At 44.5% G+C, this 25672-nt stretch overlaps 1 protein-coding gene across 4 annotated transcripts in view; it reads right to left on the bottom strand.

Annotated features, from left to right (window-relative positions):
- Window positions 1-25672, bottom strand: part of FAXC (failed axon connections homolog, metaxin like GST domain containing) — a 74711-nt gene that overhangs the window by 39121 nt on the left and 9918 nt on the right. For all 4 annotated transcript variants that reach the window (XM_043890008.1, XM_043890006.1, XM_043890007.1 and 1 more), the window contains 2 exons: window positions 19038-19234; window positions 9030-9253 (listed from right to left, as the gene is read on the bottom strand). In XM_043890008.1, the coding sequence (XP_043745943.1) occupies window positions 9030-9253; window positions 19038-19234 (421 nt within the window). The remainder of the gene's footprint in view (window positions 1-9029; window positions 9254-19037; window positions 19235-25672) is intronic.

The following is a 25672-nucleotide window of genomic DNA, read 5'->3' as shown; positions in this document are numbered from 1 at the left end:
CTCTGACCCCCACTGGGCTTTCTCAACTGTGAAATAACTAACTCCCATGGGTGTTGTAAGACTACAACATCTTCAGGATGCTGTTAAAAATGGTGTCTAAAATTTATTCACACACACAAAAAAAAAAAAACCCTTGCAGTCTGTGTAGTAGGTCTGCGACATGGAGAGAAGGAAGGAGTGGGCCGAGGCCCATGCAGACAGACCCAACCAGGGTCACCCTAACCAAGACACGGTTCCCTCATGCAGCCCCTTCCCAGAACACACACCAGCGCTTCTCTCTGCCCTCTAGTAAATGACAAACATATTTGAACCACCTCCTGGATTTTAAAAATAACTTTCCCAGCCCTGATCCTAATAAGCAATGAGGGCTGAGAACCACTGTCCTAGACAGGCCCCTGAAATTTGCAAAGGGCTTAGAACCTACATTAGGAAACATTGCTTTGAGGTTCCAGAATATACCTTATAGCGTCTAGTATTTTCTTCTTTATCTGTGGGTTTTCTCTTTCGAGCTAGATTGACAGGCATAATTACTCCTGTCTTTGTTCTCCTCCTCTGCCCTCTGTTCAGTTACTCAACATATGCTAAATATGCTAATATGTACATAGATATAACCTAATATTTCTCATCCTTTTCTGCTGCCAGTTGTGAAGACTCTGCCCTGCCACTCTCACTGGGAGGCAAGGCGTGTGGCTGCTGCGTATGCGGAGGTATGCTCCCAGCCTCGGCCTGCACACTTCATGAGAAGGCAGGGCAGCTTACACGATGCAATTAAACAGGGTAGGATGAGCAGCTGTTAAAACAGCCTATTCCCAAGCTCTCTTAAAAAACAAAAAACAACTTTGCTACTGTCCAAAAGTCTTGGAGTAAAAAATCACTTCAAAAGAAGTAGAAGATTAGAAGAGAGGTTTATCGGAAATCAACCTTGTTCAAAAAGTAGATTTAAAAACAAGGGGCATAGAGCAAAGGCAGATCATTTAAAGCCTCTGGAAGCCATGAGTGGCAGCCCAAACATAAACCTCAATCCAAGAGATGAACCAGAGCACAAGTGAATAAATCTGCCTCGTCTTAGAACATGGAAACCCGCCTCTGCTCTTTTCTCTAGAGAATGAATACAAAATTATCAAACCATCAGAACCGAAAGGATCCCCAAAGACAATTTCCAGTTAAGCATCATACTGCCTGTGAAAAGACTCCCCGGCTATCTGGATGGTGGTCCTCACCCTCATGGAGCAACTAAAGAACAGTGGCTCCGACCACGTGACAAGATGTGTGCGTGCATGCGTGCGCGCTGTGTCGCTTCAGGCATGTCCGACTCTTTGCAACCCTACGGACTGTATCCCACCACGCCTCTCTGTCACAAGCCCTCCCAACTTTAGATGGGTCTGTTCTACAGTGCCGTCAAAGCCTGAGCTGCTGCCTGTCGTCATTTCACCTCAGACACACCCCAGTCCCCCTCTGCCCAAACATGCCCATCACCTGCAGCAACACCTAAGGCACCCTCTGTCAATACCTGAAAAAAAACTAGTTTATGACCCTTATATCTGCACTTCTCCAGACTATCTATGCCCACTATCCTCCTCAGAGGAAATTATCTTGAGACTAACCACCTTCCTAATCACCCTTCTCTGGATGCACCCGGGTTTGGCCACGTTCTTTTTAAAAGATGGACCTCAGAACTGAGTATTGCATCCTTTGTTCAACAAACACTTGCTGAAAGCCTCGTATGTGCCAGGGGCTTGTTCGTCTCTAGAGACAGAAACTCATCCACCAGGCCTGGAACCCAGTCCAGCTGAGGAGACAGTCAAGCCTACCATTCAGAGATAGTACACGAAGTGCTCTGGGGGAGAAAGTACCAGGGGCCTGGGAGCAGGGAACAGGTTCTCCTGACACAGTCTGGGAGATAGTTCCAGAAAAGCTTCCTTGAGAACACAACTTAATCCAAGACATTATGCTTTGTTTAAACAGGCTACGTTTTTATTAGCTTCTTTGGGAGTCTATTATGCTGGTGACATATTGAGATTAAGTCAACTAAAATCCTCATATCTTTTTTCATATATTTCTCCCCACCCTGTATCAGTGCAATTCAATTTGGGGTCCTAAGTATAGAATTTGACATTTATCCCTACTGGGTTTCTTCTTGTTATTGTTGACAGCTTTGATTCCTGATTTTTCCATCCAATTTTTAGCTATCCTTCCACCTGGAGTCATTTAAAAACCATTAAGCGTGTCTTTGAAGTTGTCAATAGATCTCTGAGAAAAGACAAGAGCAGCGTCCCTGGAGATTCAGGGGATACCAGTCCATTAATGGGTACTGTGAGAATACAGATACTCAACCAAGCGCACATCCACCACCAATTAATCCAGGGGCTTTCCAACTTTCTTCTTTGGTAGGGGAAGTTCTCTATCAAACAAAATGAAACAGATTCCCAATACACAGACAGGTAACAGAGGAGCTGATCTAAGTGAAGAAAGGGTAGAAAGAGTCCAGCCATCAAGGGATCCCTCTCCCCCACAACAAACCACTCAAGAAACCTTGGTGGTACCATAGGCATCCATGAAGCCACCTTTGAAAATGAGCCATCTTCCACAAGCATATCATGACAGATGGTCTCCAATGGTTTGAAGAAATCAAGAGATTGTCTATCCAATCAGTAGGTCCAATAAGCCAAGAAAATAGCTGATCCTGAACAACATGAATTTTAACTGCTGCAGGTCGACTTGTATGCGATTTTTTTCAATAAATGCACTGCTCACATATATGATCCGAGGCTGGTTGAATTTGCTGATGTGAAACCCACAGATACAAAGGGCCAACAATGGGGCTTGAGCATCCGCTGATTTTGGTATTAATAGCAGGTCCCGGAACCAATTCCCAGTGGATACAGAGGGATGACTGCAATCACTTTTTGATATGACATTCGCAATGAACCAATAATAGTCCTTCAAGAAAACCAGCCATCTATTCAATAATCTATTCTAGTGTTTTATTTCGTTATGAGAATTTACTTCCTCTCTCCCCCTTTTGGAAACAAGGATGATATCCTATCTCCATCTTCTGACATTTTTCCTAGCCTCCTCATTTCTGAAAGATTACAATCAGAATTCTAAGATCACATGCGGAAATTTTTCACATCCTAGGATACTGTCAGCCTAGAAACATGAGCTCCAATATACTATAAGCTTCCTGAAAGTGGACACCATTATACCATTATTATTCATCTTTGTTTTCCAAGAGCCTAGCATAGCAGCCGTTGCATAATTGATACAAAAATAATGTTCAGGTAGTTTTCCTGTTAGTCTTCAGTTGTTTAAAAATCTTGAAATGCTCTCTTTGACCTTCGCACTTAATTTAGATTTCAATTCAACTTTTTATGTAGAAGCAAATTATGAATTGAGTGTTGATTTTATCCTTGCTGTCACTTAAGTTTGCATCCTTGAAAAAAAAAAAAAAAAACCTTTAAATGTTCTGAGCTCTCTCGCAAACCACAATCTTCAGTCCCCTGACATTACAGCTCTCTGCTTAGCTCTTCAGAGCACCCTTTGCAGTAATAACAATTTCGCTGGGTATGCCTGTGATCAAAGAGAACTTATGAAATGCATCATTCTTTCTGGAGAAAAATGCAAATTACTTACAAACGATCCATAAGTAGCCACCTAAGGATAAACCAATTTATACGTGTTCTGTCATGGTTAAACTTTCAGCTGCCCTAAGAGAAGGGAAAGCTGACAACATAAGGGGGCAGATAAGGATGAAGAAAAAGAGAGTGGTGAGTGCCTAGTAACTTAAGCTTCCTGTTACCATATCAAACAAAAACCAGGCACTCTGGACAAAAAAAAATCCATACTATTAACAATCATAATCAATGTTTCAGCATTATAATCCTCTTTATAGATAAAAATTCTCGTAATTTTTTCTTTCTAGGAAAAACCCCAAAAGGCTTAATTATCTAGTAATTACAGTTGTCCCTTAGGGTATCAGTTCCAGGATTCCCACATATACCAAAATCCGCAGATGCTCAAGTAAGTCCCTTAGTCAACTCTCCATATCCACAGGTTCCACATCCACGGATTCAGCCAATCACATATCCTAAACATAGTACATAGGGTCCAGGCTTGGTTGAACTGCAGATGCGGAAATCAGGCAGATCCGGTTTCCCTGGGGGCTCAGCAGTAAAGAATCCGCCTGCCAGTGAAGGAAGGTTCCACACGGAGGAGCAACTAAGCTTCTGCACCACAGTTAAGGAAGAGCCTGTACTCTAGAGCCTGTGGCCCACAAGAGAAGCCACTGCTGTGAGATGCCCGTGCATTGCAAGGAAGAGTAGCTCCCACTTGTCACAACTAGAGAAAGCCCAAGCACAGCAAGGAAGACCCAGCGCAGTCGAAAATAAATCAATAAATATCCCCAGCTCATCCACAGTCCCTTACAAAGAGCTGAATGCAGCTATGTTCCCACAGTCAGACTCATGCAGTCCTGAGTCAAAGGCATTACCCTTCCATCTGCATTCTAATCATTCCAAGTACACTCTCCCACCTAAGATCTCCAGCCGTGGCTAAAAAGAACATTCTTTCACAGGATTTTTCAGTTTCCACCTAGACAGCCCAGGCTTATTTCTGATCCTGCCTCTTAAAAGCATTCACAAATTTCAAATTTTGCTCAGAAAGTACCCTCAGATCCACAAATCCTGGAGTGCCTCATTGGCTGGCTGCTAAACGTCTCCAGACATTCATTCATTTTTCTCCTTCATTCATCCAGCAGGTATCTATTGCCCATCAACAGTGCCCAGCTGAGCCTCATAACTGAAATTGCATTCTTATTATTCTATCCCCAATATGATTATGTCTCCCAAACCAACTCTATTTGCCAATTATTCATTTGCTTTTTCCATAAGTGCTGCGTCACTATGCAGGGCCTATGAAGGTCCAATCAAAAGCAAAGAAACACTAGAGTTCAGTCATCTGTGTTGCTTTATTATGATCAGATAAATACATGGCTCCCTGAAGACCCCTTCATAACAGTATGACCTACCGACACCCCCATCCTGCAGACTGTTTCCCCAGCCTGAACTTGAGGGGCAGTCAGACGCATGAGAAGAAACTCGGTCCAGCTTCATCCACCCCCAACGCCTGCACATGAGGAGCCACCGCTTCAACTTTCCTTAGTTCCGGTCCACCTGCTTTCCAAAAGCTTCATATTGCAATCAGGCGCTTGAGAACCACAAGACAAGGACTATAAAACTGCAGTCTGGCAACAACCTAAGGCACACTCCCCAAAGAGGGAAGTTCTTGTACTGCAGCTACCAGATCCCACCCCAATCTATTTCTTACCCAGCCCAGCTTCCTGCTCTGCAGTCCCAACACTCTAAGACCAGTTTTCTTATAATAAAGTCCATATGTGACAAACGCATTGCTAACATCATACACAACAGTGAAAAGCTGAAAACATTTCCCCTAAGATCAGGAAAAAGGCAAGGATGACCACTCTTACCATTTTTACTCAACAGAGTATTGGAAGTCCTAGCCACAGCAATCGAAGAAGAAAAAGAAATAAAAGGAATCCAAACTGGAAGGGAAGAAGTAAAACTGTCACTGTTTGCAGATGACATGATACTATATGTGCAAAATCCTAGAGATGCCACCAGAAAACTACAAGAGCTCATCAGTAAATTCGGTGAAGTTGCAGGATACAGAATTAATATACCACATCACCACTTCTGCTCCATAGCAAGCCTTTTCAGTCTGGACAGATGGGACCCCAAAGGTACTTCAGGTTAAAAATGAGTTAGAGATTTTTCTATTACTAGTCACAAAGCCTATATACTATTAATCTTCCATATATTATTTATGGGCTTCCCTGATAGCTCAGTTGGTAAAGAATTCGCCTGCAATGCAGGAGACCCTGGTTTGATTCCTGGGTTGGGAAGACCTGCCAGAGAAGGGATAGGCTACCTACTCCAGTATTCTTGGGCTTTCCTTATGGCTCAGCTGGTAAAGAATCCACCTGCAATGCGGGAGACCTGGGTTCAATCCCTGGGTTGGGAAGATCCCCTGGAGAAGGGAAAGGCTACCCACTCCAGTATTCTGGCCTGAAGAATTCCACAGACTACAGTCCATGGGGTCACAAAGAGTCAGACACGACTGAGCAACTTGCACTTTCATATGTTATTTATCTAAGGACTAAGTGATCAGTTGAATATCTATATATTTGAAAAGCAAAGTTATTTACAAATTGAAAAATAAACAAATTTTAAATGATTTTATTTTTTTAGTTCAACAGCAAAATACAATCATTTTGAAAAACTATACCACATTGTAACTCTACGAGCTGATAAGAGTGACCAAAGCATATACATGACAAGACTCATTTTGCTTCCTTTGAAACAAAGAACTACTTTACATCTCATTACTCTTTATTAACTAGCCAAGATTACACACTGATGTTTATTAAAATAACCAATAGATCTGACTTTTTGACATGTGCCAACCCAATGGCAACAAGGACTCTGAAAAGTAAAGACTCCCAGAGTCATTTTCATGAATCAATAAAGCCTCAGATCAGGAGGGAAACGTGCATTTCATTTTCACTTTAGTCTAGTATAGTTGGCTGGAAACCAGCTTGTTTTTCTCACTTTCATTTACAAATTCCACTTTATTATTTGGCTCTTTCCACTGTTGTTGTTGTTGTTTAGTCGCTAAGTCCTGTCTGACTCTTTCACAATGCCATGGACTGTAGTCAGCAAGGCTCCTCTGTCCATGGGATTTCCCAGGCAAAAATGACTGGAGTGGGTAGCCATTTCCTTCTCCAGGGGATTTTTCTGAACCAGGGATCAAACTCGCATCTTCTGCATTGGCAGGCACATTCTTTACTACTGAGCTAGCAGGGAAGCAGGGCTCTTTCAATAGCAGCTCCTAAAAAAGAAAGAGACCTTTTCTCCTCAAGTACTTGTGCACTTCAGCCTGGAGTTTTAACACATCTCCTTGTTGGAAGCCAGCCTCCTAAGGATGAGTATGACTTCAACTCACAAAGCCCAGGAAACTGACTTCAATGATGAGACTCTATAGTCCATGCTGCCCTCAACCTCCAAGAGCAACATCATAAAATAGCTGGATATTATAAGTAAGCTATATCCTGGGTGAAGGGAAAAGTAGATGCTTTCTGCCTCATTTAGTAAGAAAATTATGATGCTCAGCCAGACAGCCTCTTCTTCCCCAGACACAGAAAATGTGCTTCTCTTACAATAGAAATCAAAGCCAGACTGCTCCCTGGACCCCTATTCAGAATAGACTCTAGCAAACTTTAGCTTTTCAAATAACCCACTCAGTTTCTCATCCTAGAAACTCATCTGGACTCAGAATGCCATTGTGACACGTGCCAGGGATCCAGCCCAGCCATCAGTGATGCAACTGCCTCCCATCTCACCAGCAGTGGGGAGAAGTCAAACACGGGAGAGACACTGGTGTTATCCTCGCTATGACTATCACCCTGATCCCAAGTTCCCCAACCAAAAATGCTCTAGAAGGGAGATGATCACCCCACTCTGGTTAAGGAACCAGCACGGTTAAACCATTAGAGATGAACTATCATCACTTTGGAAGCTCAACTTCTGGCTTTCCGGGGCTCCCTACAGTGAAAGCTGGGGAAGAAGCCAGGAGCAGATAGAGTCACTGCTGAGAAGAAATGGTCCTCTCTGCACTGGCTTCTGTGTGGCCCAGAGTCCAGCACTAAGTTTCCAAAGGAACGAGACAAACTGGAGGCAAATTCCACTCATACCTACATCAGGCAGGCCCACCTGGGCCCACAGAGACAAAGCCCCAGCGGGTCCAGACAGCATCAACCTCCAAGCCAGGCGGGGCTTTGGAATGAGTGTTTAGAGCAGGAACCCAGCGCATCAAGCCCGCCCACCCCTTGCTGTTGCCCCCACAACAAAGCTGGCCAAGACCTGGGTGTGCTGTTGGGATCTCCCTCTGCAGGTTCCAGGGAGGATTCCAGGTCCAGTAAGCATCTGTGGCGAGGAGCAGGAAGGAGCTAGTCAGAGTGGGTCACTGAACAGAACAGCCCCCAGTTCCTGGGTACCAGGTAGGTTTGAACAAAACAAATCCGAAACTCCACTTCCTGGAGGAGGTGAGGTACTTAATGTGCTCCGGAACAGAGATGAGGGTACCAAGAGAGGACCAAGGAAAACCACAGTCGCTGGACAAAATCGGCAGCTCTGAAGGACTAGGTCCTGTGACCTTGGCTCCGTATACACGAGCTGTCCCCAGGAGAGGCCATTATTTCACACATCGAAGCTGAATTCAAAAGATCTGTTTGTGAACTGTCAGAGCTAAGGCTCAAGCTTCACTCAGAACAATGTCACATCAGCCCAGCCACCAGCCAACCAGGTGAGCAAGGGTGGGTCACTCGACTGAGCATCGTCACACACCCATGGAGAAAGGCCCCTTGGTGCTTCTCTTTGAGAGGCTTCCCAAGCCCAGTTAAACCCACTGGGTGCAGTAAATACAAAATCAGAAGAGCGCAAACACGCTAATAAGAAGAAGACTCAGATTACAAAGGGAAACGAAAGACGTGAGAAAATGTCAAATGTCGCTCATTCACTCGGGCTGGGTTGGCATCTCTCCTAGCTGGAGGTCAACAGTACCCAGTCAAATCTTCTGAGCAGATGTGTCTATAAATAGCCTTTCACCCTGACCCATTTATAAATAGAAGAGCTTCCTTGCTCAAATTCCTCCTTGGCTCACAACACATTCAGAAATATCACCACTTACAGCCAGCTGGTAATGCTATGCCACGTTCTACGTTCTCTTCACCCGGGAGGTTCACCACACTAGAAACACTCACCCTCTAGTGATTCAGAAGAGAGACACATGTTCCTGAAAATTAGGGGACTTGGTTAAAAGGTGGGACTGCAACCTACATGTAGAAGCAAAGAAATCAACCAAAATAAAGCTTTAAAGCAGTAAACTAGCAGTGCTTTACTAATCATGCAAAAAGTAAGGACAGAAAATACAGAATAGAAGGTGTGGTACGTTACCCAGAAGCCCTGCTAAAGACCGCATGTCCTTCTCCATCAGCATGTAAATCTCCTCCTCGGAGAAGCGGCCAATGCCGTGGCCATGCATCTCGCGTTTCACGATTCCTTTCGTTATGTGGCACACGACCCACCTCAGCAGGTTACTGAAGGGACCGCCACCACTAAGAGAGAGCATCTTCCGGGTCTCATTGAGATTGTCCACCCACTGGCAATAAGCTAAGGTCCTGGAATTGCGTGGAAAGAAGTTACTACTGTGCGTTAGATACATACAGGTCCGCAGACTCAATTTCCAGGGAGGGGCTGGGAATTCAGCTCAGGCTAGAGGACTGAATCATTGCAGCTTTTACAAAGAGCAGTCTGCATGGCAGATGCTACAACAGACTCAAGTCCATGCCTGCACCTAGGGTCAGATAGCTTGCCACGCTACCATCCACCAAGCCTCCTCTGAACCTGCCCGGAGACCCCCAGCCCCCCAAGGCCGTGCTTCTGCTCTCTCTCAGGCAGCCCCACAGAAAGCAAGCAGAAACCCACTTTAAAAGGGTTTTAAGCAGGACAGTGAGTACCTATGTGGGTGGGTGGGGGAAGTGGCAATGGGAAGGAGGTGGCAGTGACTGGGGTGCTGGTTTCATTCTTTTTTGATCAAAGTGATGGTTACACAAGCCTCCGCTCTGTGTTTTTAATTTTTATTGAATTATAGTTGATGTACAATATTGTGCTAGTTTTACGTGTACAGCAAAGTAATTCAGACACACATATATATACACACATATTTATATTCTTTTTTACATTCTCTTCCATGATAGGTAATTAGAAGATATTGAATATAATTCCCTGTGCTATACAGTAGGTCCTTGTTGATTATCTATTTTACATATAGAAGTATATATATTTTTATCCCAAACTCCTAATTTGTTCCCCCCGCCCCCGCCTATGGTAATCATAAGTTTGTTTTCTATGTCTGTGAGTCCATTTCTGCTTTGTAAATAAATTCATTTGTATCATTATTTTAGATTTCACACATAAGTAATATCATATGATACTTGTCTTTGTCTGGCTTACTTTACTTAGTATGATAATCTCTAGGTCCATCCATGTTCTTGCAAATGGCATTATTTCATTCTTCTCTATGCTCTATGTTGATTAATTAAGCTGCACGTTTTTTGTCTTATACACTTTGTGTATACATTTTATATTTCCTGATATAGAAGGATTTTTTTTTCCAAAAAGAAATTTTTTTGCCTTTTTGACAGAATCTCTGGTGGCTCAGATGCTAAAGAATCTGCCTGCAATGCAGGAGACCCAGGCTTGATTCTGGGTTGGGAATATCCCCTGGAGAAGAGAATGGCTACCCACTCCAGTATTCTCTCCTGGAGAATTCCATGGACAGAGGAGGAATGGTGGGCTACAGTTCATGGGGTCGCAAAAAAAGTCAGACACAACTGAGCGACTAACACTTTCACTTTCACGGAATAGTTATAGCTGTCCATGTTTACTATGAACTATATAAATTATAAATAGTATACAAATGATTCTTTCTCCAGAAAGGCAGCTTCAGTTTGTTCTCCAGGACCCTAGAGTGAATAGAAATACCAAAGGAACTTGGCTGGCTCATTCTTCCCGACGGGGTGATGGTTGTGGCAAAAAGTCAGAAGCTCCCGTGTGACCCGTGTGGATGCTAAGCGGTTAACAGCTGCTCGTGGGGTGTGCTGGCTGCAACACTCAGGCCTTTGCTGATTTTGTTCTCTGAACCTGGGGTGATCGCCAGACTGTTCTTATGGTTCATAGTGTTGGAAGATAGAAATTAAAAGGTTTTCCTACTGGAGGCTAAGAAAAACATAGCTGTGGGCGTAGAGACGGAAGATATTTTAGCTCTTCCTTGCAGTGAGCAGTAAAAGCTGCACTGGATACAGTAACGGCCACTTGGAAAACATCAGAGGAGTGAAAATACTTTTTACAGAGAGAAGGGATGATACAAGGGATGATAGCTAATTGTAGCTACTTTCTATCTCAAGAAAAAGAAACAAAAGCAGAGAATAAGACCCTGATATTTTGATCATTTTATACAGTTCTATTCTTTAAAGTATGAAAAGAAGGGGGAAAAAAACAGATTTCTCTAATTTTTTAAAGTCTTCCTGATTTTCACTGAAAAGTCTCACAACCAATATCAACATACTCTATTCTACAACTATAACTCTTTTTTATTAGCTTTTTAAAAGGTGCTTACAAATCTTGTTAGAAAGATTTGTGCACCTCTTTTAGTAAGGATCTCAAAATAAACTGTTGAGGAGGCAAGAAATTTTGACTGAAAAGAGGAAAAAGTACACTGCAATGGTAACTAATTAATATGTAGAGTCAATAAAACTTCTGATATAAAAGATTTCATTTATTCTCGCATGTTTTTTATAAATGTGCAAATAAAATGCTTTTCTAGTTGTTCCTTTTATACCTGCAATAATCAGGGTGTCACTTTTCACATTCCACTAATCAGCACTCTGATTCTAGTAATAACTATACTAGACCTAAATTCATAGTAAAAAGGCCAGTTCCATCCTTGATTATTCTGGAAGTCAATGATGTGAAAATAAAACTAAATTACCCTAAGTTAAGCACGACCAGGTAATAACAGCATCCAGGAAGCATCTGAAGCGTAAAAATGAGGAGTGGGGTGGCTCTAAGCAGATAGGTTGGTGTGAAAGAGGATTCATTCTTTGTAGACAAATCACATGGGTTTGATCACAAGCACAACCGATCTAGAAGAATGAGCAGCCGTTCACCAGGCAGCAGAGGCAGAGGCGTGTGCGGGAGAGTCCCAGCTGCTCCATGAACGGCAAGAACTTCCGGATGGGCAGCTGGGGCCTGGGATGCCTAGGGGAGCCTGGAAGCGTTGAAGCCAGAAGGATGGGCAAGGACTGGGTCAAGATGTGCCTGCTACTAAGGGACTAAGACTTATTTTGAAAGCCAGGTTTAACCACCAAAAAGTTTTAAGCAGACAAGACACATAATCAGATGCATGGCAAGGTGAAGAAAGGACTGGAAGTAGAGACATGATGGAGGATGCCATCTCCCAGGCTGAGGGTTGGAGTGGATGGTAACCAGTCCTGGCACACACGGACTGGACAGACTTAGGTGATGAAAGACGAATTAACCTGTTGCATTTGAAAGTTCCATAAAACCTGCAAGGGAGGATCCCGAAGGTTTAGGTTCTACGGGCAGGGGCAGGGTGGTGGCAGTTTCAAAGAGGCAAGAGGAGCTGAGGTTGCCTAAGAAAGTTTCTAGGATAAGGAGTGGTTCGAGGGAAGCCTAGTTCCAAGGCAAGTGAGAAGACCAGAGGGCCAGGCGGGAAGGGCCCGCATGGAGAGAAGGAGGGACACCGCTCTCTGTGAAACGGAGAAGCGAGGGGCTGCAAGGAGGTGCCCAGTTTCCGCCCCACGGACTCGGTCTCCTCTGAGAGCAGGAGATGAGGGTGTGCGCCGAGGATGAGGCGGCCACAGCGGGAAGAGTCTGAGAAGACCAATGAGTTAGCGGAGCCGTAGGGACAGAAGAAGCGGCTGTTGTCTGGGCCACACAGCTGAGCAGGGCAGAGAAACACACGCCATCCCCAGCCCCAGGCTGTGGTGGAAGGTTCTCCCCGTGCATCAGCAGGTCAGACGCAGGGCACAGGAGAGACACTGGGTTGATTCAGAATGTGGCAGCTGAAAGTAACCTCAGACACTGGCCCTCTGTCCTTCTCTTCCCCACCCTGCTCTCATTTTCCTTCCTCTCTCTCCCTGGCCCCAAACTGTAGACCAGTATCAGGGAAGAGAAGCAAATAAGAGCCACGCAGGCTCTTCCATGGCCAAGTCCTGTGAAGTGGGTATAAACTGCAATGTCAATGAAAATGCGCGCTTCAAGGGTCCCTAAGTCAATTTCTACAGATCAAAGACATCCCTCACACATGCTGCCATATCCTGACAACCCCAAGTCCACACCCACCCACATGAAAGCTTCCTGAACATCTCCACATGAAAAGGACTGCCACACCCACCGCTCCACCGGAACCACTCTCGTCCAAGTCAACAATCCCTTCCTGTTGCAAAGTTCAAATACATTTTCTTTTCATCTTTATCTTTCTTGAACTCTTTGCAGCATCCAATACTATCAGCCTCTTTCTTAGAATTCTCCCTCGGCTTACGTCTCTACCAGTTTTCCTCTCATCTCTTACATGTTGCCAAGGTTTTTATCTTTATCCCTTCTACCTTCTTACACCTCACTCATGGGGTGACCTATGTTTCACATTCATGATTTCAAAGTGAGGACTCCCAACTCCATATCACAGCCCACGAGACCTCTGTCCCGAGATCCGCAGACACACTGAGGGAGCCTCGGGCACTCAAACCCACATTTCCAAAGTTGGATTCATCCTCTTTCTTCCTCGAAAATCTGCTACTCTGCACCTAAACCAGAAGGAATCCCGGAAGGTCCTCTTCACCGCTCCCCACCCCTCCCTCCTGACAGCCGGTCACCCTGCGGCTTTGTCACCAATTCGACTGACACTATCACTCCGGCTGCATCACTGCCCAGCCCTGAGGATGGTGGCCGCCTCACAGGTCTCCCAACGGCCCCTCAAGGACTTCTAGAAATCCATTTCCCCCTAGTCAGCCACAAAAAGCTTCCTAAAACACAAATTCCACGGTATCACACTGCTTCTCAGAGTCATGCATTCGCTCCCCATAGCTGCTTCACCTGGCACCTCAGCCTCCCCCATCCCACCCCCACCCCCCCCCACCACAGCCTGGCCCCAAAGCTGGCACTGCCTCCCCACAGAATTATACATGCCTGCCCGACCACCTCCTTCTGGCCTCCAAACTTTTGCAGACTGCTGCCCCCTCTGCCTGATAGCCTCATCTTACCCTCTCAGCCGATCCCTTCCCCCACCACTCTGACTGGCCCTAGATTCTGCTTGACATCATCTCCTCCGGAAGCCTGCATCACAGCGCTCCAGCAGATGCTCTTCAGACTCTCCCCCAGCGCTGCCTGGCTCTGCAGGCTGGATGCACCCTCTCCTGTGGGCCAACGGAGGACAGGCACCTTGCCTTCCCTGTCATCCAGCCCCTGGGGGTCATTCATCCCGGAACTCTGCTGAAAGGGTGAACTGTTGACTGAATGAAAAGTTCTGAGCCAGCTGCTGCAGTGGAGTGTGTCTAAAAGCTGACAATATTTACGTAGGAAAATGGAAAGAGAGAGGCCTGTGGAAAATGAGGAAGGAAGGGCTGCCCCCGTTCTGCTTCTGGGATCTGCCTCTTCACTCTCTGCTGGGAAGAGGCCACTACCCAGGGGACTGTGAAATAAAGCAGAGAGGATGGGGAGGGCCAATGTGGAAACTGGACCAGGCTGGGCAATTAAAATAATTTCTCATTCTGAGAGCCTCTGTCAGGAAGTTGATACTCATTTTTTTTTTTAATATATCACAACTGACATATCTGGTCTCTCCTACAAAATGAGGTCAAAGAGGTTTTTTTTTTTTTTTTTCCCCACTATCGATGATCTTAGCACTGAAGAGTAAACCCTGCTGAAACATTTTTAAAGGAGCTAGGAAGGAAAGAAAAGTAGATCTCTGATGCTTTAATAAAGATATCTCTCATTATAACTTCCCATGAAGCCTGGGCTGTGGCCGAAATGACCATGAGCGCATACGGGAGAAACTGCAAACCTACTGTTTGCTGAGTGTTCTCAGCACGTGGCCTCTCCAACCATGAGAACGCCCTGTTCCTGGTCACATCACCGCCTCCTCGCCACCTTTCACTTGTAATCCAGATGCTCTAGGGTGCCGGAGCACACAGCGCGCTTGGTAATTTCACCACCTTTCACAGTATTGGAAATGCCTCTCTGAACGGGGCCCTCACTGCATCTAAGACCGGGGGTAGGCATACAAAACAGAAAGGAGACGGGACCACTTCAATCGAGTTGTAATCAAGGAGAGAGAGTCTCCCGGCTTTTAGAGAAAATCTCGGGTAAGTCCTTTTATTAAAGCATCCCATCTCTCCCACTCACCAAAAGTCAAACTCAAAATTTAAAAAAATGGGACTTCCTTGGCGGTCCAGTGATCAAAATTTGACCTTCCAATTCAGGGGGTGCAGGTTTGATCACTGGTCAGGGAACTAAGATGCCACAGGCCTCGAGGGGGGAAAAAAAACAACATAAAACAGAAAAAAATATTGCAAAAAATTCAATAAAGACTTTAAAAAATAATCCGCATCAAAAAAAATTAATTATAGCCAACCTAGAAGTGATCTGAATCATCTTTTCTAACATCTATATTTTTATGGGTGAAACTGTTATGACTATAAGGGAGTTTGACAATGGTACCCGACACCATTGAGATTAGAAAAGCTTAAGACACTCCTGGTGACTCAGAAGGTAAAGAATCTGCCCGCAATATGGGAGATCCCGGGTCATTACCTGGGTTGGGAAGATCCCCTGGAGAAGGAAATGGCAACCCACTCCAGTACTCTTGCCTGGAGAATTCCATGAACAGAGGAGCCTGGTGGGCTACAGTCCATAGGGTTGCAAAGAGTTGGACACAGCTGAGCTGCTAACACACACACACACACACACACACACACACAGTAGTGTCCACAAGGGGACAGTCTGTCACCTAGAAGCCACTATAGCATCTGTTATCAAAACAATTTCATTCCAGTAATCTGACCCCAAGTCTCTCAGACTTTGCTTTATTCTGGCTTCCCTGCACTTAACTTCAGCATCCAGTGAAATAAAGGGGATAAAAAAAACCTGGCTCCTTCATCTTCAATAATAGCATTTATAATGCAAGTGGGATATAATTGTATGGGTTTCAAGTGCAAGAAAAAACTACTTTATAGCTGAGTGTGCTTTTTGTACAGACCTAATTCAGAGCTTCAGAATCATATGATGTTAGATCAAGTTTTCATTATATAATGACAGGAGTCTTTGTTTCCAGAAAATCGTTATCTGAAGCAGAGTATTTTTAAAGTTTCAGAGCAAGACAGACATATCTGAAAACTCCAGATAACTGAATCAATTGAATCAAATAATTAATTCTCCCTGTTACACTTCTGTAAGTATAAACACAACTTCAGAGCTCACCGATGGTGAAAATTCAACAAGATCTCACGGAAAGCTCATACTTGTAATATTTTCCTACATACTGTGGTCAGTTCCCTATGCTGGCCCTCGGTTTCCACACGCATGCATTTTCTTACCATGGATTGCGCTGGGTAGAGGGGGTGGGTGTCGGGATTTAGAGCTCTCAAGAAAGGCTGTTCAGGATCTCCCCAAAGCAAGAAGTTAGCTAAAGGTTTGGAAACTTAAACAGAGAAAGTTTGTTTTTCCTTCTGCTACTGAAGACTAAAAGAAATTGGAGGAACTAGAATTTTTTTTTTTTTTTTGGAAAGGTCACTGGATATTTGTATCTCCATCAAGACTTCACCTCCCACCTTCACTATTCATTTCTCAAATTAATGCTTGAGGAGACACAAATGAGAAACAGTAGCTAACCCCAAAAAGTAAGCTATTTGTATTTTAATTTAAAAACACTAATTAAGAGATTTCTTGGTGGCTCAGTGGTAAAGAGTTCACCTGCGGGTGCGGGAGACACGGGTTTGATTCTTGATCCAGGAAGATCCCACATGCCACAGAGCAACTAAACCCTCATGTCCCAACTATCGAGCCTATGCTCTGGAGGCTGGGAACTGCAACTACTGAAGCCCTTGCAACCTAGAGCCCGTGCGCCACAAGAGGAACCACAACAATGAGAAGCCCACACACCGCAAGCAAGAGTAGCCCCCGCTAACAACTAGAGAAAAACCCACACAGCAACGAGCACACTCAAAAAATAAAAAAACTTTAAAGTCCTAATGAAAAATTACTATTTTTTAATTAAGAAGAGAAGAATCTACATATGACCTTTGCAACTTCCCAAGCACTTGGGGGTGTGTGATCTGTAAAATTCAGATTCTCACCCACTGGAGTACCACCTCCCAAGGCTCCCTCCCAGCCCTCCCCACCACACCCTGCCCCCTCATCACATCAGGAGGAAAAGAAGAGAAGGGAATAAGAGAAGATGAACTTCTATCAGGAAGTAAACATATATAACACGTCACTAATACCCAGAGCAAGAAGCAGTGACAGGTGGTACTTGGAAATCTTGCTGGATCAAAGTCTTTCTAAGCCAAATATAAATTTTACGCACGCAGACTTAGCACACACAGAAATCAAAGAGTGTCGCAAATGTACCAACTTAACTGTAAGGCTTTCAGCTTTTCAGGCAGCTGAAAAAGTGCTAGCCTTCCATATTAATGGGCCCATCCATCAAATGAAGTAGCACTTGGGGGTGGGGGGTGGGGGGCGGCTCAGCAAGGGAAGGCTCAGAGAGCCTGGATGGCCCTAGGCTGGTTCTTCATTTTCATGATCACTGCAGAGCGGGACCTGTAACCCCCAGCGAGCAAGTGAGATGACTCTGTCCCCCAAGGGCTTTTCCCTGAGGCTGAGTGTCACCTGCACTCACGCATTTCGGTCCACGCTGCAACCCCTGCACTCTTTGAGAGGGAAGGGCCAGCAGTTCTCCACAAGTATTGTAAAGAACAGGCCACACGGAGTCTGTGATCATTCCCACACTGATCTGCACCCCTGCCGCCACTCTGCCTGACTCGCTCCTTCCTCCCACCCCCTTCAACTCTGCAGCGAGACAGAGAAGAAAGTGATGCTCCAGGTCAGTCCTAGAATAAAGTGGGCAAGAACTGAAAGTGGAAAAAGAATAAGAAAAAAAGCAGAAGGTACAAAATTCAAGAGACAAGTTTTCCATTTAGAAAGAGCTGAATGTATGAAATAGGAATGTGATGGCAAAGAACTTTCTATAGTCAACCCCACATTGAATGTATCTCTCAGTGGAAGACGTGAAAGCTACTCAGTGAGCAGTGACCTAGGAGTATTAATGCCCAGAAAGAGTGGACTCAGCAATTCTTTATTAAATCATTGGAACAAGATAAAGTGCAGAAATGAGGGAAAAAATACTTCTTACCTATTGGAGTGTACAGAAAGGCTAAAACTCCAGAAGATAAATGGGAAAAAAAAAAACAAAAAAAACCCACATTTCAATGAGATTGTAAATCAAGAAGAACCAAGTCTGCCTAACTCACGCAATGTCACAGCAGCATACCATCTGCAAAACAGGGCACCTAACATAGTGTGTGCAATGCTTCAAACCCAGGGGATATGGGCTGGAAGTCAGCCAATCAGGGCAAAGTACAAGCTAGGAGTCAGCCAATCAGGACAAAGTACAAGCTAGGAGTCAGCCAATCAAGGCAAAGGTACTCAGAAAACAGTAGTAAGCTTTACTTCTGGATCATGGAGAAGCGCTTGTCATACAGGGAAAACTGACAATACTCTGCCAAAGCTTGCATAATTTATTTCACCAGAGACTTCTATCTGCCTTAGTCTTCTGTTCCCTCCTCTGAGTATCTGATGCAACATTAATTCAGCAGTTTGTATTTGTAAAAAGCCCAGTCTATCTCCCTCATTTCAGTGACCTAGATTGTGGGTAAGGAACTATAGCCCAAGGGCTAAGAAGTTTTCATATTTATAAATGGTTGAGGGGGGAAAAATCAAAAGAACAGTACTTTATATTAAATGAAATTCAAATGTCAGTGCTTTTGTTGCTTTATTTAAACACAGTGATGTTTATTCATGTGTGTATCATCTATGGCTGCTTTTGCACTAAAACCGCAGAATTAAGTAGTGGCCACAGACAAATGTAGTTCAAAAAGCCTAACATATGTACTAGCTGGGCCTCAACAGAAAATGTCAATTCTGCTCTAGATACCTAGGGACCTAACAGTCATAGTTTTGGCCCCTAAGTCAGTCAGAATGTAGAACACTTTGGAGAAGGTGCAGTGGTGGGGGAGGGGGAGCTGAAATGTGAAACAACTTGGCTTGCTTCACAGGACAGGGGGCATGCCCTGGACACCCGCCCAGGCACCCGGGGGGACTCACCAGTAGAAATGCTCCTCCACCATCTTAGTCACTGCCCTGGAGATGGCTCGTTCATGAGGACCAAGGTTTTTGTTTAAATTCACTCCAAGTTTCTCTTCCAGAAAGTCAATTATGAATTCTGTCCCGGAAACTTTTTCATGATTATATTCAATCCAAGGCATTTTCCCTTGAGCAGAGAGTTTTCCACCAAAATAATTCTAAGCAGAGTAAATTGTAAAGAGAAAAGCAAAGTTTTATTTAAACTTCACTGTATGGTTAACAGAAACAAACATTCCAACAGTATATTTGATAGCGACTGCACTACTCAAGTGAATGAAATCAGCATTAAAAACTCTTAAGGGGATAAACAGTTAATCTCGGGGAAAAAAAAGGTTTATCTCACATGAAAATATTACTTTACTCCCATACATTTTATCATGGGTTCTGGCTTGTGTGTGCTTAGTCGCTCAGTTGTGTGTCCAACTCTGCGACCCTACGGACTGTAGCCGGCCAGATCCTCTGTCCATGGTGATTCTCCAGGCCAGAATACTGAAGTGGGTTGCCATGCCCTTCTCCAGGGGATCTTCCCAACCCAGGGATCGAACCCAGGTCTCCCACATTGCAGGCAGATTCTTTACCATCTGAGCCACCAGGGAAGCCCTCACTGTTCTGGCTTACTGGGTTGTTGTTTTTTTTTTTTTTTTTTTCTTTTTTTAAAGAGCAGAAAGGAAGGTAAGAGCTGAAATGATCTTCATCCTGGTCAGAATCAGTCTAATTATAACGTATGAACAATCCAAAAACACAGGAAGTGAAAACAAACCATAAGGAGGTGTATACTGATTGGGCTACTGATCAGAAACCTCACTTGGAACAGTACCTTACACTTGAAAATGCTTACAATAATACCACTACATTGCAAACAAGTGGTCCCAGAAATTACAACAGCGGGATATAAAAAAGTGTGTCCAACAGACTCAATTCGTGCCTATGAAAATGCAGATTCCTAGGCCCACACCCGGATCACTGAGTCAGAATCCAGAGGAAGGTGGCCAGAAATCTGTACATTTGACAACCTCCCTTTGATTCATACCCACACCAGAAGTTTATGGTGTCTCAGGGGAGATTCTGATCCCAAAACGGGGTTGGTGGGAGGTGGGGGTGGAGTCACAGACTTTATAAGCATTGAGAATGACCGGGTAACATCTTCTGATCCTTGTATAAAAAGATCTTAACCACACTTATGGAGCGGATTCTGTGATAATGATCGCATTTATTCAACTGCTTTTCTCAGTAAATTTGGACTGTGTGAACCTCAAAGTTGATTTTTAAATCTGAATCCAGTTTTGGGTGGTCTACACAGCTTAAATTAATCAGATTATTACAAACTTCTCGTACTTCATACAAGTCAACAGTTCAGATACTATGGACTAGTAGCCAAATGTTGGTTCCTGTGGAGGAAACTGAACTCTCAGACATTGCTGATGGGAATGTAAAACAGCACAAACACTTTGAAATCATTTGATAATTTCTTAAAAGGCTAAGTACACACCTGCCACTCAATCCAACCATTTCACTCCTAGGTGTTTACCTAAGAGAAAAGAAAGCATATGTCCACGCAAAGACTTGTACATATGCTTTCTTGGTGGGGGTGGGGGCGAGTGTGCGCGTGTTCACGCGCTCAGTTTGTGTCTGACTCTTTGCGACCACATGGACCGCAGCCCACCAGGCTTCTCTGCCCATGGAATTTTCCAGGCAAGAATACTGGATCAGGTTGCCACTTCCTACTCCAGGAAGCAGGAGATAACATTTTAGAGATACTATGAAAATATCTAAAGATTAGATGAATTCAAAAAATATTTTTAAAGAGAAACACAAAAGTGTCCAAAGTAACCAGCAAAACTAAGTGTGAGATGCAGGTAATCTTTCTTCATGAATTTCAATTTTTCTGAATGTTATATTCCTTTTAAAATAAATCTATATAATTTTTAAATAATACTTAATTTTCCTTAACTTCCTTAAGCATATTAAAGCACTCCTGGTCTATTTTTATTTAGGCAATTGGAGTCTGACTGGCCCACCAACAAGTTTCTGAAAGTAATTTTGAGAAGAATGATGAAGAGGTAAATCCTCTTCATCTTTGCCAAGCTGATGTTTTCCCCTGCAAGTCTGTCCTAGATGAGATTAATGCATCTATACTTAGGCTACATTATTAGCACATCAGTGAAAGCCATAGGCTTTGGGTTTAAAAATCTGGCACCCTCATTTAGTCACTGTGTGACGTTGGACCTCCCTGGTCTCGCTTAATCCCCCTGGACTCATCTATATATAATTGGGATAATATGCTATGCCACGCTAAGTCGCTTCAGTAGTGTCCGACTCTTTGCGACCCTTTGGACTGTAGCTCATCAGACTCCTCTGTCCATGGGATTCTCCAGGCAAGAATACTGGAGTGGGTTGCCATGCCCTCCTCCAGGGGATCTTCCCAACCCAAGAATTGAACCCACGTCTCTTATGTCTCCTGCATTGGTAGGCGGGTTCTTTACCACTAGTGCCACCTGGGAAGCCCATTGGGATAACAGCAGTGGCTAAAATTAAATGAGAAAATGCACACAATGTGTTTGACAGAGTGCCTTTATCAGAAGTATTAACATCACCATCCCCATTTCAAAATGGAGAACTTGCAACCTTGAGAGAAATCCCAATCTTGGAACTTTGACCTGCTACACTGGCCACAGTGCCCCCAACTTTTCAGTTAAATTTATATTCATTACATTCACAGCACCTCTGGAACCATCTTGAAAGGTCCCCCACTGGGTAAATTTGAGCTAATTTGAGCACCTTTTGTGGATTATATAGCATGTTGAAAAAAAAATTCACGCATCCATTATTGTGAATAAGAAATAAATGCATGAGTCTCTGCCCTTGGTTCCCAGCACAGAGCTCCTAAAATCCTTATAAATTCCTAAGTGATCAGAGCAGAAGGAAAACCTTTTGTTCTGAGGAGGTGACTCTGAGTGGGCTCCTGGATAAACTGGTCACCAGAAAGACCAAGTCACAATTAGAAGCTTAGCGTTTTCAACCTCCTCCCCCATCCTCCAGAGAGCAGAGAGGGGTTGGACATGGAGTTATTAATTGGTCACAAATAATGGAGGAGGGCTTCCCAGGTGGCACTAGTGATAAAGAACCCATCTGCCAATACAGGAGACATTAAGAGATGCAGGTTCAATCCTGGGTCGGGAAGATCCCCTGGAGGAGGGCATGGCAACCCACTCCAGTATTCTTGCCTGGAGAATTCCATGGACAGAGAAGCCTGGTGGGCTACGGGCCATAGGGTCATAGGGTCATACAGGCCACAGGGTCACAGAGTCAGACATGACTGAAATGACTTAGCACACATGTGCACACTACTTGAGGAAGCCTCCATGAAAATCCCCAAAGTATGGGACGTGAAGAGCCTCCAGGCCAGTGAACACATCCACAATGGGGGGGTGATACTCCCAAATCCGCAAGAACAGACGTTCCTACTCAGGACCCTCCCACACGTCCCTCTTCATTTAGCTGCTCATCTGTGTCCTTCACCAATCCTTCAGTAAGCTGGTAAACATAAGTGTTTCCCTGAGTCCTGTGAGCCGCTCTAGACTAGTAATCAAACCTAAGGAGGGGTCATTGGAACCTCTGATCTACAGTCAGTTGGTCAGAAGCACAGGTGACAATCTGGGATTGTGACTAGCATCTAAAGCAGTCTTGTGGGACTTAACCCGGGGAATCTGATGCTGCCTCTGGGTAGCATCAGGATTGAACTAAAGTGTAGGTTGTCCAGCTGAAGGCAGGGACGACAGAGGATGAGATGGTTGGATGACATCACCGACTCAATGGACATGAGTTTCAGCAAGCTCCAGGAGATGGGGATGGACAGGGAAGCCTCGCGTGTTACAGTCCATGGGGTCACAAAGTTGCAAAGAGTCAGACACGACTGAGCGACTGAATAACAATGTCCAGCTGGTGTCAGAGAGGACTGACTGCTGTTGGCCTCATGTTTGACCAGAAGAGTCAGAAATGAAGTGTTTCATGTGAGTCGCAAAGGAGACTCATGGGGAGAAACACACAGTAGGGAGGGACTAGATTCCCCTGCACAGGAAGGAAAAATCTGAGTACTTGCCTTTATAACTACACACTACAGTTTTATAGAAGAATGTCATTCTCTTTTGAAGATGCACCCTAACGTAAAAACAAAAAGATGGTGGGGGTGGTAGAGGCAGGAGGGTGGTGTACAAACAAAAATAGCAAATAAACAGAACATCAGAAGTTAGAGCTAAGAACCAGAGCAGAGTTTTGAAATGAGCCATTTCCTTCTCTTTTCTTTCTCAGATTTAAAAAGAATGATTGTGTGAAATACATGCTTCTTATACAATCAGTTATGGCAAATGATGCAGGTATCTTTATGTGAAAGTCACTCAGTCATGTCCAACTCTTTTGCGACTCCATGGACTGTAGCCCACCAGGCTCTTCTGTCCATGGGATTCTCCAGCCAGAATACTGGAGTGGGTAGCCATTCCCTTCTCCGGGGGCTCTTCCCCACCCAGAGATCAAACCCAGGTCTCCCTCGTTGCAGGCAGATTCTTTACCATCTGAGCCACTGGGGAAGCCCTTTATGTATGTATGTCTTCATGTTTGTATGTTTAAAAAGAAGTATGGAAAGATGCTCAAAAGTATTTATGAAGATAATCTCCAGCTAGTAGGATATCATCGATTTTCATTTTCCACTGACACTTTGTTGAAACTGTTAAAATTCTTATAAGGGCCATGTCATCCAAATGTAATCAGAAAAACAAATGGTTAAGCTGTTTTCATTTTGAAAAAAAAAAAAATAACCATATCTGCAGGACCTCCTTACATCTTTTTGGTAACTTCCTATGAATCTATAATTATAACAAAATGAAGTTTTAAAAATTCATCTACCAATATTTATATCCTTATTTTAAAAAGCTAACAACTGCAACAAAGGCTTTTTAAGAAAACCCTTGTGAGTTCCTACTAATGGTCATCAAATATTTATCCCTGTCTCATTTCGATTAAAAAATAAAAAAGCTTCAAATATAAAGTCATGCTCTTAGGAACATGACATTTTAATCTTTTTTTAAAAGGCACAGGGCAAAGAAGGGGCAGAGGGCAGCACTCCCTGGGTTGATGACAAAATACCTCTCTCCTGATCCTCCAAGCAGAGAGCCCAAATAGTCCTTCCCAGGCACCACCAGCAACACAAACCCTCACTGAGGACGCATAACGTCTCAAAGGATCCCTACCCCCACCCCCGAGACAGGATCAGAGCATCCCTTTCTAAATCATAAAACCATCTTCCTGTTACCTACTCCGATGAACACCCACTTCATTTATTTTCCATAGAGACCTCACAGAAGAGGAAACACTCCAGTATCACTCCTTTCATAAAAAAATATAACTTAACAGGAAATAATAATTTCAGAAGGGGTAAGCAGTCCCCCTCTTAAAGGTTTCTCCAGGCTTCAGAGCAAGGCGTGTGTCCAGCTGCTCCAGCTATGCTAACAAAAAGCAGAAGCCTGAAACATGACCAGAGGTGGTTAGGCCACTGGGAGAGCACTCAGAGCTTGACGGCTTGAAGGCAAGCAAGGACAAAGGGCAGGACTTCCCTGGTGGTCCCGTGGTTAAGAATCTTCCTGCCAATGCAAGGGACACAGTTTCGATCCAGGAAGATCCAACAGGCCATGGAGTGACGAAGCCCATGCACTACAGCTACTGAGGCTGCTCCCTAGAGCCCAGGAGCCGCAACAAGAGAAAACCCACGTGCAGCAGTGAAGACCCAGTGCAGGCAAAAATAAATAAATAATTTTTTTTTAATGGTATCATCTACCTTCTTTTCTTAAAAAGAAAAGTGTTAGTGTCCAACTCTTTGTGATCCCATAGACTGTAGCCCACCAGGCTCCTCTGCCCACGGGATTCTCCAGGCAAGACTACTGGAGTGGGCTGCCATGCCCTTCTCCAAGAGATCTTCCTGACCCAGGGATCAAACCCAGGTCTCCCGCATTGCAGGCGGATTCTTTACTGTCTGAGCCACCAGAGAAGGAAAAGGTAACACAGCCTGGCAACTGCCACACCACTGCCCCCAGGATGACTTCATCAAGGGTGGGAGGCACAGGACATCCAGCAAGCCAGGAGGCCACAGAGCAGAAAACACAGGTCCGGGCCCTCACGCCCAGAAGCGGTCACGGCTAAACCCAGTGATGTGGCGGGGAGTGATGAGGGACCGGTGGCAAGCGGCCGCTGGGGAGCAGTCTCTCCCTCCAATGTGAGTCCCTCAGGGACACACGCCTTCAAGCACTGACTGCCCACACCAAGCTGAACAAGGGTCTTTCAAATCCAACTGAACAATGATTCAAGCCTTGTGGGGTCTTCTGCTATTTTCTCCTCCATTGCTGGCTTCCAAAATCCTAAATAATCTCCCCACCTCTCTGTCCAGACTCACCCCTTGCATTCCAGTTCCACTCACAAAGACCTTCTGTGAGTCTAAGACCTGGATCACCTTCAGTTCAGTCACTCAGTCGTGTTTGACTCTGCGACCCCATGGACTGCAGCACGCCAGGCTTCCCTGTCCATCACCAACTCCCAGAGCTTGCTCAAAC

This window comes from Cervus elaphus, chromosome 28, assembly GCF_910594005.1.
Source record: "Cervus elaphus chromosome 28, mCerEla1.1, whole genome shotgun sequence".
Taxonomy (NCBI): domain Eukaryota; kingdom Metazoa; phylum Chordata; class Mammalia; order Artiodactyla; family Cervidae; genus Cervus; species Cervus elaphus.
Note: the sequence above shows the minus strand (reverse complement) of the source record. Positions and strands in the feature narration are given on the sequence as shown.